Genomic DNA, 19,359 nt, shown 5'->3' on the forward strand with positions numbered 1-19,359 from the left:
TTATTATTATTATTATTATTATTATTATTATTATTTATTGACTGCTTTTGCTTGACTGTTGCTTTTCTTGTCTGCAGCACATTGACAAAGTCTTCAAACACAAGGACTTGCAGCAGCAGTTGGTGGATGCCAAACTCCAGCAGGCCCAGGAGATGCTGAAGGAGGCTGAGGAGAGGCACCAGCGAGAGAAGGACTTTGTGAGTCTTTGTTAAATGATGACTGAGGAGGCCCAAGTCTGACTGCCACCTCAGTATGAAAGGAAAGTGCTGTGGATCATTGAAAACGTGATGTTTTCAGTGCAAGTTAGGAAACTGCCAGGAAGAAGTGGGTTATTGTGGTCAGGGAAAGAAGGGGATGGGTTTTGTTGGGTTCCTAGTTGGAGAAGCTGTGAATGTCAGAGGATGCTCAGGCAAGAGGTAGATACTGCATCCTTCTACAAGAAAGATTGGACCACAGGGAGGGTTCAGCCAAGGATCTTCCAGAGTGCTTCCATTTCCATTCTGCGAGGCAGATACCCAGTACATGCCCACTCTGCAGAAGCAGGACATTTTCACATCTCTGTTCTGTGTCCATGCTGTTAGTGCTCAGGGGGATGTAAAGGACAAAAAGGAATGATTAAAAATGCTCTTGCAAAGGTGCCACAGCTTCTGTGTGTCTCTTGCTTAACTGCCAAAGCAAACTGACAGCAGTTCACACAGGTTTGTAGGGCCTAGCCTTGTGGAGGTGCAGGCAAAAGCCCATGGAGGTGTGGCAGGAGTGCCTGCTGGTGGCCTTACTGGAGCCCTTGTCTCCCCCAAATCAGTAGGACAAAGCTCCTAATGGGCTTTATTTTACTCCACTCTTCAGGTTGGCTGCATATGCTGCTGGACACTTTTCCAGCCCTTGAACCTCTAAAATGCCATGATGTGGTAGAGAGTAACCCCTCCTGCCTCAGCCAGTCAGGCTTCCAGGACTCAGGCTAGCCTCAAAGAGTGGGGAAGAGATCAGAAGGCAGCCCCTAGGCAGCCAGTCAGTCATGCATATTCCCTTGGACTCAGACCAAGTCCATGAAGGTGCAAGGAGAGTTGTATCTTTATTTTAACACATTTCTATGCTGTCTTTCCCACCCAATTAGGGTCCCCAAGGTGGGAAACGTTAAAACATTCCAATAACAAAACAACATTTAAAATAAGGTATATATAAGGTAATCCAATAAAAACTAAACACACACAACACCGAAACCAGGGAGGAGGGCCTTCCTGTTTACATAGGTTAGTATCCTGGACGGGGTCTTGCTTCACCTAGATCTGTGTGCCTGGATCAAGCAGGCAGGAGTACAAGAGATTAGATCGAATCAGCTTTCCCTGGATCCTCATGACAGCACAGCTAGGGGAAAAGGGCACAGGGTCCATGAACTGGGATCTGTTCCCCATGCATGCACCTCTACTCAGGTCTTAGCTGCTAGAATAGGTTTAGCCTACACTGCCCCACAACTACAGGCAGCAGTGCAGCCCCATGGGTACAGTTGGGTAATGAGCCCTCCCCACACCTCCTAAATTATTATGTGAATGGTAAGGGGATGGAGAGAAGATACAGTGCTGTTGTGCGGAGTGAATGTCTCTTCTGACTTCTTTTCACCACCATTCCTTTTCTTGTAGTTGTTGAAAGAGGCTGTGGAGTCCCAGAGAATGTGTGAGTTGATGAAGCAACAGGAGACCCATCTTAAGCAGCAGGTGGGTGTTTGTCTTTTTCTCTGGCCAAAAAAGGACAAATCTGTTTTCTGCTAGAAAGGGAGAGGGATAATGTTCTTTCCAGTCTGCTGGCAGAATTGGTCAGTGGTGGCAGGTTAAGAAGAAAAGAAGGAGATTGGATTTATACCCCGCCCTTCACTCGGAGTCTCAGAGCGGCTTGCAAACTCCTTTCCCTTCCCCTCCCTACAACAGACACCCTGTGAGGTAGGTGGGGCTGAGAGAGCTGTTTCAAGGACTGCTTTTTCAGGAACAGCTCTGACAGAACTATGGCTTGGCCAAGGTCATCCAGCAGCTGCAAGTGGAGGATGGGGATTGTTGCCTGCTTCTCCTAAGCTGGTTGGAGGTGGTCACTATTGTTTCTGATGATTAGCTTGATTTTCAAGCCAAGTGCTAGACAGGTCTGCCTCCTCCTCCTCCTGGAAAGGATGGTACAGAACTTTGCTATGCTTAAAGTAAATTGTGCCTTAAAGTCTAGAGCAAAAGCAGCTTGTGGTTTTTCCATATCTAAACCTTGGTGGGTTGCTACAGCGTTAGTTGAAATGTGTCCTATCCTTCTTTCCAGCTGGCCCTCTATACAGAGAAATTTGAAGAGTTTCAGAACACCCTTTCCAAAAGCAGTGAGGTGTTCACCACCTTCAAGCAAGAAATGGAGAAGGTATTGCGTGCCTTGTGCCTGGGCTGAGGAGCCTCCTGTCTGTCCCTGCTGCAGCTTCAAGGTGGTGGGAAAGCATCTTCTGCTCTGGCAGAGGCTGATATTTACTGTGCTTCTACATAAATCCAGGGAGAATTGACCTGTAAAGTGTGCCAGCTCACTCACTTCCCAGCCTGCTGCCTTGGGCATCCCCTGTGCCAGGCCAACTGCTGCTTGCAGTGTCTTTTGGTTTTCCAGGCCCAGCTGTCATATTTTCTGCTGAGAATGTGGGTAGTTGCCATGGTACGGGGAAGTGGGAGAAATGCATGAGACTGTATTGTTGCCCTTTGAGGTCAAGCAAATCTATTTGGAATTGGCTTATGTTAATTTTTTCTCTTTCTTTCCTGCCCTTTCTCTCCCTGGTTTTCAATTCTGCAGATGACAAAAAAAATCAAGAAGCTTGAGAAAGAGACCACAATGTACAGGTCTCGCTGGGAAAGCAGCAACAAGGCTCTTCTGGAAATGGCAGAAGAGGTGGGGACAAGACTTGGGGGAGGGGTGTATTAGGGACACATTTCACCCCTTGAACACCAGAGCCGTCTGAACATCGCAAGGTTTCAGTTGAGGAGGTGGAATGATTCACAACAATGAGGGAGTGAAACGCTAGTGTATGCTCACAGTACCCAGTTCTCTAGAAGTTTATCAGTCACATCTGTGGTCATTTTGGGATATTCTGTGCACTGAATTAGGCTTCCCTTTATGCATAGTCTGGGATTTTGTTGCTGCTAATGCAACACCTGGAGGCTAACTCCCAATTCCCTTGTTTAAAATTTGGTTGCTGGCCCGTCATCGGAGAGTGTGCATTATGTTTTACTTGCTGTCAAGTCACTTCTAACTTAGGGGGATCCTATGGAGAGACTGCCTGAGAATGATTCCCCCCCCCCCCCCCCCCTGGGCCAGCCATGGTTGACTAAGTCAGTTGACTCAGATGAGGGTCTAAAGCACAAAACTACTATGCCTGTTCCAGCGGTTGGGGAATGAATAGTGCTGCTATTTTCTGTCCCTTTTCCTAAAACTGTTTTGTTCTGCAAACTTAAGGATAGTTTCAGGAGGGTAGCCATGTTGGTCTGCAGTATAAGGGCTAGATTTGAGTCCAGTAGCACCTTCGAGGCCAACAAGATTTTCAGGGTATCTGATAAAGGGAGCTTACTCTCAAAAGCTTATACCCTGAAACCTTGTTGGTCTCTAAGGTACTATTGAACTTAAATTAAGTTTAAGGATGTTGGTGGTGGCAAGTGCTGTCAGGTTGCAGCTGACCCCGTAGGGTTTCCAAGGCAAGAGAGGAACAGGGTTGGCCTGCCATTGCCTGCCTCTGCATAGCAATCGTGGACTTCCTTGGTGGTCTCCCATCCAAGTACTAACCAGGGTTTACCCTTCTTAACGTCTGAGATCTGATGGGATCAGGGCTTAAAGATGTTAGGCCCAGGCATTTGGGGCGAGGCCAGTGGGTGGGGAGGGAGAGGCATTGATTGGACCCCAGGCTGTTAGTTCCCCAGTGCCAACTGGTGGCCATTTCCCCAGTTCATTTATTAATACTTCCACTGAAGGTGGGTGAGTGGCTTTCTTTGAGTGACTTCTTAGAGGTTTCCTTTTTGTTTTTGGTCTCCACTACTTTGGAAAGCAAGTTGGAGTTGATCCTCCTCTTCCCTTGCAGAAAACCCTCCGGGACAAAGAGCTGGAAGGGCTCCAGGTGAAAATCCAGCGTCTTGAGAAGCTGTGCCGAGCCCTGCAGACGGAGCGCAATGACCTGAACAAGAAGGTGCAAGACCTTTGTGCCCTGGCCTGTCCATCGGCTGACATGGGCACCCTGGAACCACCAAAGGACCAATTGCCAGGCAGCTCAGAGGAGCTGGCACCACAGGGCACACTGGTGGGGGAATACCTTCCTCTGGCACAGGCGGGGTGCTGCACAGGACCACCAGCTGAGATCCTTGGTGAACCAAGCGTAGGAGCGCAAGCTCGGGAAGAGACAGAGGCAGCTGCAAATTCTGTTGAGTGAAGCTGGAGGAAGGGAGGCTGACTAGCAAACTTCAAGAGACTGATCTAGTCACCTTTCCTGAAGCCAGGGCTGGGGGTGAGAGCTCAGCCCCCCTGGGCCTCTTTGAGATTCTCCAGTTACAGGTTTTCACAATACTGAAAGCTTTTTTTTTTTGGGTTGCTTTTTTAAACAAATCTATATATAACACAAAGTTGTGCAGGGCAACCCCCACTTTTTATATATATATAGAAAGAGTGAGAGAGAGAGAAACTAGATTGATCCACTTTGCTATGGGTTGTGTGACCTCAAGATATAAGGCAGTGTCACTCAAAAACCTGAAGGATGGCCTGGGGCAAACCTCTCACCCCTATTTCACCCATTCCACAGTAGTGGCGTCTGTTTGACCCCTGTAGCTTACTGGGTGCTATGCTATAAATACAAATGTAAAGCAAAAAGTGGACATCACAGGGGCTTGGAGGATTTTTCCCCCCCTTCCTAAAAGTTGTTTTTTTGTTTTTGGGGGGGATACAGCCCCCAAATTTTAAACCAGTACAGGAGACTCAGGAGTTTGGTATGTTGCGAGTTGTTGAATTTTGAGATTGTCTTTTTTTAAAAAAGAAGAGAATAAAGTCATTGTGGTTTTGTTTCATGGGGAAACAAGAGATTGAGGCCATGGAGCCCTGTCAGTTTGGGGAGAGGAGGTAATCCCTTCCAGGACTTTGCTACTTCCAGAATCTTTGTCTCAGTAGCCTTATAACTTCACCGTTGCCTCAATGCTTATATGCACACACGCACAAGCGTATGTATTAAAGGTTTAATCCAAAGGTTTTTACTTAAGTGTTTTGCACAAGATGAATGTCCATGCGCCTGTCTGTGCGCAACAAATCCTTGGAGGGGGGGGGGGGGAGGGGTAGCTTACCCTGGTGTGTTATCCTCCTCTCCATGGGGCCTTGGTACTAAGTCACAGGGCGACACAGTTTGACTCCCCTTCCATACACCATTGAGTAACAAACACAGACCTGGAGGCCTGCTGCTGTCTGGAGCTTGGCCACAGTGACTATGGCATTTGTTACCTTCACTGCACTCTTAATGGGCCGTCCTTTCTGCAGAGTCCTGTGGAGGAGACAAAAAGATATTCCGTTTAGTCTTTAATAATTCCTCTGCTGGTTTCAGCACACTTTTGTGGGGCCTACTTTACTGTCATGCATTTTGTTCCCAGTCTTACAACCAGCCACAGATTCATCTTTTGTGTGTTAGCCCTTGGCACCTCTCTTTGTGAAAGGTAGCTTCTCCCTTTCTGGACCCCTTTTTTTTTTAGGTTTAGCATTCCTTTCTTGCAGAGCTGTTTGCACTCCAGGTGTGTGTTGCATTGTGAGCTGTTGAGAGCCAGTCTGTGGGAGGCACACATATACCTGTGACTCAGCAATCTCAGTAGTTCAGCTTCTGCGTTAGACCACCAGGTTTCATCGTTCATTTGACACAGTTCAAATGAACAGATCAGCTTCCCCATTTTTTGAGGGTTCGCTTTTGTTTCCTTGGGCCCTTTGTTGGAGGTGGTGATCCCATCACAGTGGCTTCTGGCGTTTGGTGGAGCTGGCAAAAAGCAAGCAAAGTGGATGTAATGGGGACCACAACTTGGATCTTAGGTGACTATTGAGTGGGAGTTGCCCACCTCTATCCAGTTATTTCTCTGCTCTTCCTCTTTCAAGAGAACTTTCAGAACATTTATAACAGGTGTGGTACAGATAGGCTATACCCAGAAATGTTGTATGTATCTTTTGTATCCAGTACAAACAAACTCAATTACACATTTGGATCGATCTTCTTCCACTTTGAACAGCAAGGTTGGTTTTGAAACTTTTATGGAGTTAGCCATTCCTAGACTCCATCCTAATTAGTTCCAACGTTTCGACAGGGCTTGCACGGTTTGTATCGTTTCCTGTGTATTCTTTCAGAGAAATGGATGAATCTTGAATTGGCCGACTTAATTGGGCTTTGAAAAAATTACAAGTTTGTATAAGGCTGACTTCTTAAATTTTTGAGAATCTGAAAGTGGGTGGTGTGCAGCTTAGAGGGAATGGCAGAATTCTTCAGCTTCAAAATCAGATCCTTGGGCTGTTGGGATTTTCCAGCCTGGACTGTTTAATTATATGCTGAAATACAGGGTGATATCCTGCTATTTATACTACAATATAAATTAAACTAATGTTGTATATTTCTTTCTAGTACTTTTTTTTAATACCACCCTTCCCCCCAGGCGGTTCAGGGGTCACATAAATGGTTCTTCCTCATTTTTTCTTCAGAGCAAACCTCTGAGGGATGCTGCATTCAAAGAGTGGCTGATTAGTGTCCTCCAACAAGCTTAGTGGCATAGCAGGGATATCGTTGCCCTCTAATCACTGTACCACGCTTGGTTTTTCTCTGAACACAACAGGCTTCCGTCCAGTCACACTGTACTGAGACTGGCTTTCTAGTGCCCAAAACAGCTTGCTGTGAAAGCCTGTAGTGGTTTTGTGTTCTATAAGTCCAGAAGTCCCTTTAATTTACAGTATCAGTGGCTTTAGATGAATTTCCTCCGCTTTATGCTGAGGTTGCTCAGGGCTTAGTACTGCTGCTAAAGAGAGATCCCAGGGAAAGTGTTAGAAACCCTAGTACTGAAGAGCAGGGTTCTCCAACTGGTAGCTCACCAGCTAAATCCCCTAGAAGACCCAAGAAAAGATCTGATCTAGGTCTTTTTCAAAGCTTTTATAGGATTTTCTTCTGCACAGTTCAGTTGATAGCTTCCTTTGTGGGGCCCTTCATCGTCCATGTTCTATTCCTAGGACAGAGCAAAACTTTGTAACATGTTGAGGGTGGGTAGTTTGGGATTTATTTGTTACTCAGAAGTAGCTCTCACTGAAGGAAAGATTGGGCTTCCCTCAGTGTACAACATCCACCCCTTCTAGTTGTAATTAAGCATTTTACTAAGAAGGTAGCAGAAGTTTCATCAGCCTTCTGTGTTAAGCAGAGTAGGCCCATGACTTTCCCTACTCCATGTACAGCCTGCCTTCAGCCCTGGCATTCCAGAAGGGGGTACCCCAGGAAGCCTTCCACCCAGCCACTGAACCGGACTAGCTTCAGCAGTAGAGTAGTGTATGGTCAGTGTGATACCAGCCATGCCTGCCTGCTACAAGGAACCCTATAGGGTTGAAACATAAGAGAGGCTGATTCCAGTAAATAACTGACTTTGGAAAAGAGCTGCACTGGTACAGGTCCTTACTATTCAACACAGATGCACAGTTGTTCATGGAGCTGGTGTGCTTCTACTCCCCAAACTTAAGTTACCTAAATCACAGCCTTCTAAGAATTGCTTAATAGTTCTAGCCCAAAATGTTTCTGAACTGGGTGCTTGCAGAATGGGGTGCTCTATGTCAAAATTTGGGTTGCAAAACACCCATGCCTTACCCATCCATTGCCCTCTGCCACCCCCCCCCAGGGGGTGGTGCCTCTGCTGGAGGTAAATTTAAGGACTTGGTGCTAAAAACGAAGTTTGGGGTAAGCCTGATGCCAAGGAATCTCATTCTGAGTGGTGGCCTCACGTTTTTATTTGGCTCAAGGTGATAAGGTTCCTTTTTAGCAGGAAATTTAGCGAAACGGGGAGGGGGCATAAAGGGGGTGGTCCCAGTTGCAGCTCTGCAGTCTTTGTGTGTACGTGAGAGACAGAGACAGCAGTTAAGAAGCATGGGGGGGGCAGGGTAGCAGCCCTTGCCGGGTGAGGTCTGGTTAAGTCACCGGTGGAGGTGCACTCTGCGCGTGCCTGGAGGCTCTCTTGATTTGAGCTCAAGGTTCCAACGAAAGCGGGCCAGGGGGCTGGCATGGCAGAGAGCCTAGCAGATCCGAGATCTCGTAAATCCCGGCGTGCGGATGGTCCAGTGTCGTCGCCGGTCCAAAGGTATTTCTTCCCACCAAACCAGCAAGAGCCGGGCGGGAGCGATCCTCAGCCAAGGCAAAATCGGGCTTCTCACATTTAGAAGGGTTCTGGGCCTCGGTTGACGCGAGCGGCCTCTTTGTCCTCGGGGCCGCCGCTGCTGCTGTTACTACTCCTGCCTCCGTCTGCACGGAGGTCAGCTTGGCCCTCTAGTGCCGGCCTCCGTCTGCTCGTTCTGGATCCGCCGGCCCGGGAGGTGCGCTCTGGTTAGGACCGCGGGGGGGGGGGGGGGGGGGGGGGGAGGAGAGCTGAACTCTTCCAGGTGAAGGCAGGCCGGGGGCGGGGCTCGCATCGATACAGCCCAACAGCCAGCTGTCGCACACACCCCCCCCCGCAACCTTCCCTGTGTCAAAACAGCCCCCTCCCCCTCTTTGCCTTTCCTTGTTTCTGTATAGGATGCTAAGACGAGCAAAAGATTCTTGAGCTGAGTAGTAGTTATATTAGCGCGGAAGCGTGATTGTTCTTTTAAATTATTTTTAAAGGTCTGCTCCTTACCATTTAGCGGGGGTGGGGTGGCCCCGCAACCTTCCCTGTGTCAAAACAGCCCCCTCCCCCTCTTTGCCTTTCCTTGTTTCTGTATAGGATGCTAAGACGAGCAAAAGATTCTTGAGCTGAGTAGTAGTTATATTAGCGCGGAAGCGTGATTGTTCTTTTAAATTATTTTTAAAGGTCTGCTCCTTAGCATTTAGCGGGGGTGGGGTGGGGTTACTTAAACCGAAAAGGCGGGGGTGGGGTGGGGTTACTTAAACCGAAAAGGCGGACTCCTCCTTGTGGCGCCTGAAGCAGGTTTTCGTGGCAGAAGTGTCCCTGGCTAGAGAACCCACCTCAGCAGCGCTGTGAAGTGGTGTCTGGGGGGAAGCAGATTATCTGTTGCTGGCCTGAAAGTCAAGCAAGAAGCTTTAAAGGGTTACTCCGGCCGAAGACTGTTAAATTATAATTGATTCAACAGTATTAGTAATTCTGTTAACCAGGGACCCTCTTCTTAACAGAGATGGCTCTTAACCATGAGTGTTGTAAAATTGCTTGTCGTAACCAGGTAGACTGTTATATCCTGGATTACAGTTGTTGCCAATGATCACTGTGCTTATTTTGATTAGTTTTGCACAGAAATGCCCCAGACATCTGCCTCTGGCTTCAGAGTCTTTTAGCCCCACTCTTCTAAGTTTTGCACATTTGCTGCCCAGAGAAGTCACTTCATACATCCAATGAAGTGGGCTCTGTCATGATCTGGGCTGTGCCACCAGAGGCCTACTAGCCCCTGGGAGCCTGGCTAGCAGTAGGGGAGGCTGGGCCTACAAACCCCAGAAGGTCTTGGGAAGTTTTGGCTCCAATATTGACCAATAGGGAAGAAGAGGGCTGGGAATATAAGAATTAGTTGGTCAGTTTGGGACAAGGAGGCAGGAGCTATCAAATTAGCGCTCTCTACCTGGAGACATTGGTTGGAGGGAGCGAGGGTCCCGTTTGAAGTGTGGACTGACCATAAAAACTTGGAGGTGATGCAAACACCTCAGAATCTGAAAGCTTAAACAGCTTCGCTGGGCTGACTTCTTTTCCAAGTTTAATTTCACCTTGCACCATTTCCCAGGGAAATCTAACTTGTTGGCCAGTGCACTGTCCCACCTTCCACAACACAACAGCCAATGGGAGGGCGTGCTCGATTCAATGTTCATGCCTTCGCAATTGGGAGGGGTGGTTCTGACGCATGGCCAAGCGAAAGCCCAAAAAACTCCTGTGACCAACTCCGGTTGGAAAATAAAGTTTGCCTCCGCCCTTTCTGATGCTGACCACATGGAATTAGGGAAGGTGGGGGATGTGGAGGAACGGGCAAATGGCTGTTGCTATCGTGGACACAAATTGTTCGTTCCTTTGGCATTAAGGGGTGAAATTATGGCCACCGTCCATGGAACGAAACTAGCAGGACACTTGGGGTTTGTCAAATCATTGCACTTGCTACAACGGCAATTCTGGTGGCCTGGAATGCGGAAGGATCTCTCCCTGTTTGTTCAGTCATGCCAGACCTGCATCATGTGCAAGCCCTGCCCGAGGAAGCCTCCGGGACTTTTACAACCTCTTCCCACCCCGGGGAGGCCATGGGAAATCATTTCTATGGGCTTCATCATGGATTTACCCCCTAGCAAGGGGAAAACTGTAATTTGGGTGGTAGTGGATCTGTTTTTGAAACAGGCTACCGATGGCTCGCCTCCTGGCTAAGGCGTTCCTCCAGCACATTTTCCGCCTCCATACTTTGCCGTGGAAGATAATCTCCGACCGCGGAACGCAATTTGTTTCTAAGTTTTGGGGAGAATTAATGAAGCTGCTGGGGGTGGAACGTAGGCTTAGTAGCGCTTACCACCCCAAGACTGATGGGCAAACAGAGTGGGTAAATCAGACCCTTGAACAATACCTCTGGTGTTTCACTAACTTCCAACAGGACAATTGGGAGGGTCTCCTTCCCCTGGCTGAATTTTGTTATTATAATGCCTGTCATTCATCCACTAGGGTGTCTCTTTTCATGGCGGTTTATGGTTATGAGGCCAGGCCTCTCCCGTTCCTGTCTGACAACCCACTCCCAGAGGGGGAAGTGGGGGAATGGTGCTAACGCCTGAAAAACACCTGGCCAGTATTGTGTAAGACTTCGGACGCTGCAAAACAATCCTACAAGGTTCAGGCTGACAAGAAACGATCTGACTGCTGGGATGTCCAGCCAGGAGACTCTGTCTATGTGTCTACCCAAAACATTAAAGGACTACGTCCCTGTCGAAAATTGGGGTGGAAATTTGTGTGGCCGTTTAAGGTTGTACGTAAGATCAATGAGGTGGCTGTGGAACTTGAATTGCCTAAAAACCTGAGACATTTGCATCGCGTTTTCCATTTCAGCCTTCTCCGTTGTGATCATGGGCCAAATGTGTGGCAGCCGCAATGACCCTGCCCCCCTCCACTGCTCATGCAAGGCGAACCACATCATGAAGTTGCTGATATATTGGACTCTAAGCTGAAGCGAAATAAACTTTTATTTGGTTGAATGGAAGGATTTTGGGCCACAACACAGAGAATGAGTGGCAGAGAAACATGTTTCCGCCCTCAAACGCTTCCACCGGCGCTTTCCGGAGAAACCTGGGAGGGGTCGTTGGCAACCAAACAGCCCTCCCCTGTAATTTGTTCCTCAGATTCTGGTACTCAGAGATATTATGCCTCTTTTTGTGAAAGGTCCACAGGCATCATTGCTAACAGCTTTGTTCTTTGTTTCTTTTGCAGTATTGCCTGTAGTTCGAGTTTGGTCTTGCTTCTGGTGCCCCCCACCAGGCCTTCCCTGTGGATAACTGAGACACGTGACCGGTTGAGAGATGGAAGAGAAGAAGAAGAAAAGGAGCCCCAAGCCCCACCTGGCACAGCCGGTGCCCTCCGGTGCTTTGCGCAAGCTGCCCGTCCCTGCCAGCAAGAGCACCTCCTTCTCCCTGGGGATGCCTCACCTTCCATCACCTAAACAAAGAGCCAAGTTCAAGAGGTCAGTTCAGGATTAGGACAGAGCTCAACAGTTTCTTTGGTGTGGAGGATTTGAACCTGAAGCCTGTTGAATAGGGTTAGATCTTTGTCTCATAGCACCCTAAAGACCAAAAAGATTTCCAGGGTTTAAGCTTACAAGAGTCAAAGCTCCCTTCATTGGATACATCAGACAGAATTGCTTTTTAGCAAGCTTCCAAACATAAAGCCAGGAGAAAAGTGTGTGTGGGGGTATTTTCTGTGGGTTTTTTTGGTGGTTTTTGTTTTTGCATTGTGTGTGTGCGTGCATGGGCCCATACCTGGGAGTCATGGTGACCTCTGGTGACTCCTACTGGGGCATGGAGGTTGTTCAGAGCAGTGGCTTGATAGCCTGCCTCTGGCCTGCCGGCCCTGGTATTCCTTGGAGGTCCCCCATCAGCCCCATAGCCAGAAATCTTTGATTGGTGGGGCATGGGGAAATTTTGTGCGGTAACAAGAGGGGGAAGGGAGAGGGGCAGCTGCATGCCTTCCCTGATCTCCAAGCTGCGATTCCCTGCTTGGAGATCTGGCCAAAACAGCATTTAAAGGGAACCCTTTAAATGCTGTCTTTTTTTTTGGGGGGGGGGTACATTTTCCCTGATCTCCAAGGGGCAATTTTGTCCTTGGAGATCAGGTGCAGGCAGCCCCTGCTGGAAAAACAGTATTTAAAGGGAAGCCTTTAAATACTGTTTTTGGGGGGGGGGGGGCCTGCACACTTTCCCTGATCTCAAAGCGGCGATTTTGCCACTTGGAGATCAGGGAAAGTGTGCGACCGCTCCCCCCCCCAAAAAAACAACAACAACAACAACACAGCATTTAAAGGCTTCCTTTTAAATGCTGTTTTTCTAGAAGGGGCTGCTCGCGCCTGATCTCCACGTGGTGAAATCGCCACTTGGAGTTCAGGGAAAGCATGCGCCCCCCCCCCCCCGCTAGAAAAACAGCATTTAAAGGGTTCCCTAGCAGGGCAGCTGCAAGATTAAAAGGGCCCTCCATCTGGTTGGCGGGCCATGTGCTCCTGCCAATCAGCTGGAGGGCCCTTTTAATGCCACAGGAGGGGAGGGGAGAGAGGGGCAACAGCTTTTGTGGGACGTGCATTGGGTTTGAGGGGGCGGGGCCCTGAAATGCCCCACTGTAGCTACAGGCCAGTCTCCCATCCAAATACTTGCCAGGGTTGGCCCTGCTTAGCTCTCTTATGTGCTTTTAGTGGGATTCTTTGCCCACTCTCAAAGCTGTTTTGCCCTTATGTGGATTTTAAAATAACTTTCCATGAAAAAAGGCAGTTTGTATGTGCTTAGAAAGGCTGTCCTCAAACCATTTTTACAAAAGCTAGACTCTTTCACAAGGGAAGAGACCTCTGCACATGTTTAGGGGTACTCAGCTTAAGGTGCACAGATATGAGGCCTTTCTTTAAAAAAAAATCTTTGGTAATGTTCTGTAGAAGCTGTGAGAGCAAAGTTCGTTTGGGGGTTCTGTAAAAACATTATGTTCAATGCCCTGGGGATCTCTTATAGTTGTGCTGAAGTGTTTTGATTGTGGAGGAGCCAGCATGGTGTAGTGGTTATAGTGTCAGACTAGGGTCTGGGAAACCCACTCTGCCATGGAAGCTGGCTGGATGACCTTGGGCTAGTCACACACTCTCGGGCTAGCCTACCTCACAGGGTTATTGTGAGAATAAAACAGAGAACTGAAAAACCACTTTTGGTCCCCATTGGGAAGAAAGGCAGGGTATAAATAAAGTAAATAAAATGCAGCCCCCACCACCACCACCAAGCTTCTGAGGTCCAGATACCAGCCTGGACAGAGGTGACCCTGTGATGAAGTACACAGTGGGGCAGCTTCCCCATATGGCAGGTTTGGCAGGGCCCACATGGCACAACCCTACCTAGGCCCCACTGAAATGAATGAGAGGCAGTGCTGTGTAGTGGTTAGAGTGTTAGGCTAGGACTGGAAAGATCCATGTTCAAATACTCTCCAAGTGGAACTTGGGCCTGTTGTGTTTTCTCAGCCTAACCTACCTCAAAGGGTTGTTGTGTTGGTAAACTAGAGAAAAAATAACTATGTCTTGGATCCCATGGAGGTCAGGTTGCCTTGTGACCTTGGATGGGGGTCATGGTGTGCTTCACCGTCCTGTGGAGATGTGTTTGACTTCTTGACTCATGTGTCTGTTTTGCATGTTCTTTAGTGTAGAGCACCTTCCTTCCTCCTTCTCTGTGCCTGTGGCACAGACTGCCTTGGGTTTATGTGGGTTAATCTGGGATTGGAAGAGACATGTGGAAGGCAAGGTGTTCAGAAGTCCTTCAGCCCAGGCTGCATGAGGCCATCCTGTCATTTGGGCTGCATCACTTACTCCCTGTAAGGAGATTCTTGGCCACTGCCCTCCACATGTAAAGTCTCAGATGGCCGTTTAGCACAAGGAAGTGGATTGCACTGGGCCGGCCCTGCTGGCAGCATGCCTCCTTGGAAAGGAAAGGGGAAGTGATGTCAGTTGCTGTCTCCCAGGCTGGCTTTGCTTCTTATTGTCCTTTGTGTCTGTTGCAGAGCAAACAAAGAGAAGACCCGAGCCCCACAGCCTGCAGGCAGCACGGGGACCACGGTGGGCACCCCTCTGCAGCACTCGTTCCTGACGGATGTCTCAGATGTCTATGAAATGGAGGGGGGGCTCTTGAACCTGTTGAACGACTTCCATTCAGGGAAGCTGCAGGCGTTTGGTAAGTTCTTCAAGGCTGGTGCTATCAGAGGTGCATGCAGAGCTTGATGGTCCTCCTGGCCAGCGTGTTGTCATTGGCAGAACACGGGATTGGAAATGGTGGCTTGGGTTCAAATCCCCGTTCAGCTTTGAAGCTCACTGGGAGGCTATGCATTGGGGTTTTTTCTTCTTTTCACAGGGTTGTTGAGAGGGTAAAATGAGGTGACTTCAGTGCCTGTAGGTCACAGCTACCAGAAACTCAAAAGACAGTTGGGTGGTGTCTGTTCTGAGTGATCTGATGTTGGGTCTGGCCACTTGCTAGGTGGCCTTGAGCAGCTTACTGTCTGTCGTCTGGAGTTCAGCTTACAAGACTAGGTGGTTAAAAATAAAACTGGCTGTTAGCTGACTTGGCACAGACGAAAGGAAGTGGACGGCAGCCTCTGCCACGAGATGTGTTGGTAGTCGTTGGTGTGGATGGTTTTAAAAGCAGGCTGGGCAAGTATGTTTGGGAGCTCTGAGCCTTGCTAGCTAAACACAACCCCCATGTTTAGATGGAGTAGCCTCTGTGCCAGCTGCTGAGAGGGGGCACTGGGAGGCATCTGCCTTTGTGTCGTGTTTACAGGCTTTCTGGGGGTATCTGGCTGACTGCTGTGGCGAAGAGAATCCTGGGCCAAGGTGTCCTTTGGTCTCACCCAGCAGCACTGTTTGAATGTTCTTAAAGATAAGGGCAGGTGGCAGCCCATCTGGAGCCCTTTCTTGGGGCAAAGTAGGGGGAAAAGTGAAATTAATATCAAGCTGTAGCAGAAAGATCACCTCTATGGGAGGGGTGGTAGCTTAGTGGTAGATAGGGTTACCAGGTCCCCTATGGCCACCGGCAGGGGATGGGGGGTAGGATTGCCTGATCCAGGCTGGGAAACTCCTGGAGATGTGGGGATGGAGCCTGGAGAGGGCAGGGACCTTGGTTGGATACAATGCTGTAGAGCAGGGGTGTCAAACATAAGGCCCTGGGGGCTGGAACAGGCCCGCCCAGGTCTCTTAACCGGCCCTCAAGCAACTGGTATGTATGGAAATGTATGGTACTTCTCTTTTTATAGTATCCCTTGGAAAAAACCTAATCTTGCATGTGATTAAACACATTTATTGGGGCTTTTGTGGGTTCCCCAGTAAAACAATTGCTTTCACTGCTAGGAATCAATTGCTTTTGTTTGAATTTTGAGTAAAAAATAATATTGTTCATTGGGTTTGCCTGTGTCCTTTATAAAGTTTATATCTCTGGTACTAGGCTTTAGATTTTATGACACACAGGCCCGGCCTGACAAAGTGACATTTATGTCAGATCTGGCCCTCATAACAAATGAGTTTGACACCTCTGCTGTAGAGTCTATGCTCCAAAGCAGTGATGGCAAATCTTTTAGAGACTGAGTGCCCAAACTGCAACCCCAAACCCACTTATTTATTGCAAAGTGCCAACACGGCAATTTAACCTGAATACTGAGGTTTTAGTTTAGAAAAAAACCAACTCATACATTAACATAAGATGATACAAACAAAGTAAGGAAAGCAATCCCAAATGCTTTCATTTACTTTGGCAGAGAATTCCACACTTTAATGACGGTCTGGGCCTGGCTGGAGTGATGGCACGCGTGCCCACAGAGAGGGCTCTGAGTGCCGCCTCTGGCACACGTGCCATAGGTTCGCCACCACTGCTCCAAATCATCCATTTTCCCGGGGGACTGATCTCTGTAGCCTGGAGATGAGCTGTAATTCCAGGGGATCCCCAGGTCGCACCTGGAGGCTGGCATCCCTAGTTAGTATCCGCTTGGCATGTAGAAGGTTGGTCCCAGGTTCAGTCTCCAGCACCTCTAATTAAAAGGACCAGGCAGTAGGTGATGTGAAAGACCTCAGCCTGAGACCCTGGAGAGCCACTGCCAGTCTGAGTAGACAATAGAGTAGACCAAGGGTCCGATTCAGTATAAGTCGACTTCATGGAGGCAATCAACAGTAACCTAACTGGTTTTCACATTTGTATCTTTCCTTTCATTTGAAGGACCTTGGGACAGCTCATGTGGGTTCTTTCCCCCTTTCCCCCTATCAGCAGCCCTGCAATGTAGGCTGGGTCCAGGGTCACCCACTGAGCTTCACAGATGAGCAAGCATTTGAACCCAGATCTTTCCAGTCCCAGACCAGTCTTCTAGCCCCTGTCTCACATGATGAAGTTTATTGAATTTACTGTCCATCTTTTAAAGCAACTGTAGTATAAAATCCATTGCTGGTCCTCTGTTCAATGCATGGGTTTTGAAGTTGACCTCAATTTTTAGTTGCTACTCAGCTTTTACTGCGACTCTGCTTTACTGAATGGCAGAAAACACTTTTTTAACACTGACGCAAAATCGCCATTTCGAATCAGTGTACTCGGTGCAAAAAGGTCCAAAGGTCACCACTGGGAATTGCATTTCCCACCAGGATTATACTCTTCCTGTGAGGGAAGCAAAGCTAGAGGTTTATTTTGGAATCTCCTGGATATACTGCATAGGGTAACGACCCTGTTCTCCCTCTGGACTGGCACAGGAAAGGACTGTTCTTTCGAACAATTGGAGCACGTTCGGGAGATGCAGGAGAAATTGGCCCGTCTGCACTTCAGCTTAGATGTTTACGTAGAAGAGCTCGCTGAGGATCAGAAGAAAACTGTGGCTGACAGGAATCTTGATCAGCTACTGACAAATGTAAGAGTTGCCCAGGATCTTGGTCCTTTCCTTTTCTGCTTGTTCTTCCTCTCTCCCATCTTCTCTTTTAGCCGGAAAACTGAGTCACAAATTTTACCCAAGGTGTTCTAGAAATCTATATAGCTAGTTGACTGTAAGCAGAGGTCATTTCGGGGGGGAACGCAGTTCCCCCGGGTGAGGTACGGGGGGCGGGGCACATGACGAAGCCCCACCCCCTGCTTCCGGCCGCCCCACTTCCGGCCCTCATTCAGCCAGGAGGAGGCAGGAGAAGAGGGAGGGTAAGTTGCTTCTTCCCTGCCTCTCCTCACCCCTGCCTGCCTGGGGCCAGGGAGGGCCTTTGCAGGGCTTCCTTGCACTCCCGCCGGCCTTGCAGGTCCACCGCCGGGCCCCTCATGGGGCTCGGCAGTGGAGCTGGAAGGCCGGCGGCGGCGGCCAGGACCGTTGGGGGCGGGGTGTGTGGCCTTACGACACACTTCCGGTGATGTCAGGGGGTGTGGCATATGCTAATGAGTTATGCTAATGAGTCCCCCTAGCTCTTTTTCTACGAAACGACCCCTGACTGTAAGTATTTGAGATTTAAACACTTAATCTTCCTAAGCTGTTATAATGTTTGTGAATATTCCATGACACATAGCAGTTAGCTTTTGTTGAAGATATACTTGCAAATGATAGATCACCTGCCCATTGAGTTCTTGAGGACAGGCTTTGCTCTGAGTGCCTCTAGTGCTATATGGATAAGGTCCTCCCCCAACCCCGGTGTGGCTTCATTTATGAAGCTTCCTCCCTAGAGAACCCCTGTCAGGGCCACTTCTTTGGTTAAGCTCTGTTTTTCCTATCAAGTTTTAAAGCTAGCTAAATGACAAGATTTTTACACCACCTGTGGAATGTGGTTCTTTGCCTGTGCAAACTGCTTTCTTTTAGCCCCTGAGTCTTCCTTCTTTGGTGCTCAAGACTGGACTGTCCTTGAGCTTGCTTGGCACTTGTCTTCCACCTGCACAGTTGCCCCTCCCAGTCCTTGGTTCCTAGGGCACCTGGTTGCTTCAGCTTAGAGTTGCCAACCTCCAGGTGGGGCCTGGATTTCTCCCAGAATTACAACTGACCTCCAGACTACAGAGACCGTTTTCCCTGAAGAAAATGGCTGTTTTGGAGGTTGGACTTTATAGCGTCACATCCCTGCCAAGCTTCTTCCCAGGTTCAGCCCCCAACTCTCCAGGAATTTTACGTGGAAGAGTTGGCAACCCTAACTTGGCTAGTTCTGAAGTTGCTTGCTTTTGTTGACAGTTTTCTTCTTTTCATTTGCAGTTGGAAGAGCTCAGCAACTCCATGTATCCTTCCTGTGGGGACCAAAGGGGGCCCCAGTTTGTGCTGCGGGGGGCATTAGTGGCCAGGGTGGGGATGGGGTGGACTGGGCATTCTTCTTGAGAGGAAAGATGTTGTGTCTCCATGGTGGACAGTGGTCAGAGTATACATGAGGCTGGCACTCTGTGACTCAACTCCAGATGCCTACAACGATCTTACAATGACTACAGTGCTGGGAAGGGAGGAGCGTTGATTCCCCACTGGCTGCTTAAAGCCCACTAGTGAAAAGCCTTGGTGTTTAGTCATGCCGGCCACATGACCACGGAAATGTCTTCGGACAGCGCTGGCTTTTCGGCTTTAAAACGGAGACCCAGAGATTCGCCGGTTCCGCGGGAGCTCTCCCGGGACCATGCGAAGACAACACGCCACAGACTGGAAGTCTGCTGTGCCCTTTTTATGAAGGGGTGACTTTGTTCTCATTCATTTCTCTGTCAGAGGGTATAGTATGGGAATTACACATTTAAGCTTCTGGGGACTGGAGTAACTGTTAACACAGATGTGGCCTCAGTCTGGAGGACCTGGGGAGGGGACGGGATCTTGGCTCCTCTGTTTTCGCTTAATACGATACATCAGCCAAAAGCTGCACTTGGCAGAAAACCCTGACCTGGAAGACGCCTCCACAGCCTAGAGGAAGCAAAGCAGTAGCCCAAGTCTTCTCTTGAGTAGAGTGGGAAGCCTCAGCAAAGGAACAGTTGACAGAGAGGAA

General features: G+C 48.8%; 2 protein-coding genes across 5 annotated transcripts in view; both read left to right on the forward strand.

Annotated features, from left to right (window-relative positions):
* TXLNA (taxilin alpha) overlaps positions 1-5,280 on the forward strand; it is a 13,887-nt gene extending 8,607 nt beyond the window's left edge. For all 4 annotated transcript variants that reach the window (XM_015408065.1, XM_015408068.1, XM_015408066.1 and 1 more), the window contains 5 exons: positions 78-197; positions 1,638-1,712; positions 2,293-2,385; positions 2,800-2,895; positions 4,076-5,280. In XM_015408065.1, coding sequence (XP_015263551.1) covers positions 78-197; positions 1,638-1,712; positions 2,293-2,385; positions 2,800-2,895; positions 4,076-4,420 — 729 coding nt within the window. In that variant the 3' untranslated portion in view covers positions 4,421-5,280. The remainder of the gene's footprint in view (positions 1-77; positions 198-1,637; positions 1,713-2,292; positions 2,386-2,799; positions 2,896-4,075) is intronic.
* Positions 5,281-8,156: 2,876 nt separating this feature from the next.
* CCDC28B (coiled-coil domain containing 28B) lies at positions 8,157-19,322 on the forward strand. The gene is made up of 6 exons (XM_015408093.1): positions 8,157-8,330; positions 11,622-11,871; positions 14,424-14,593; positions 17,140-17,294; positions 18,597-18,619; positions 19,227-19,322. Exons 2-6 carry the CDS (start codon positions 11,711-11,713, stop codon positions 19,279-19,281), a joined length of 564 nt encoding a protein of 187 aa, XP_015263579.1. The 5' UTR covers positions 8,157-8,330; positions 11,622-11,710; the 3' UTR covers positions 19,282-19,322.
* Positions 19,323-19,359: the final 37 nt, after the last annotated feature.

Source organism: Gekko japonicus, unplaced genomic scaffold (assembly GCF_001447785.1).
Source record: "Gekko japonicus isolate JY-2015 unplaced genomic scaffold, Gekko_japonicus_V1.1 scaffold36, whole genome shotgun sequence".
NCBI lineage: Eukaryota > Metazoa > Chordata > Lepidosauria > Squamata > Gekkonidae > Gekko > Gekko japonicus.

What these genes read in the sequence shown, in the direction of transcription:
- CCDC28B (XM_015408093.1), top strand. Translation starts at nt 11,711, where the DNA reads ATGGAAGAGAAGAAGAAGAAAAGGAGCCCCAAGCCCCACCTGGCACAG. An exon ending in CAAAGAGCCAAGTTCAAGAG is followed by an intron (nt 11,872 to 14,423) that starts GTCAGTTCAGGA and finishes TGTCTGTTGCAG; the next exon opens with AGCAAACAAAGAGAAGACCC. An exon ending in TTGATCAGCTACTGACAAAT is followed by an intron (nt 17,295 to 18,596) that starts GTAAGAGTTGCC and finishes TTTCATTTGCAG; the next exon opens with TTGGAAGAGCTCAGCAACTC.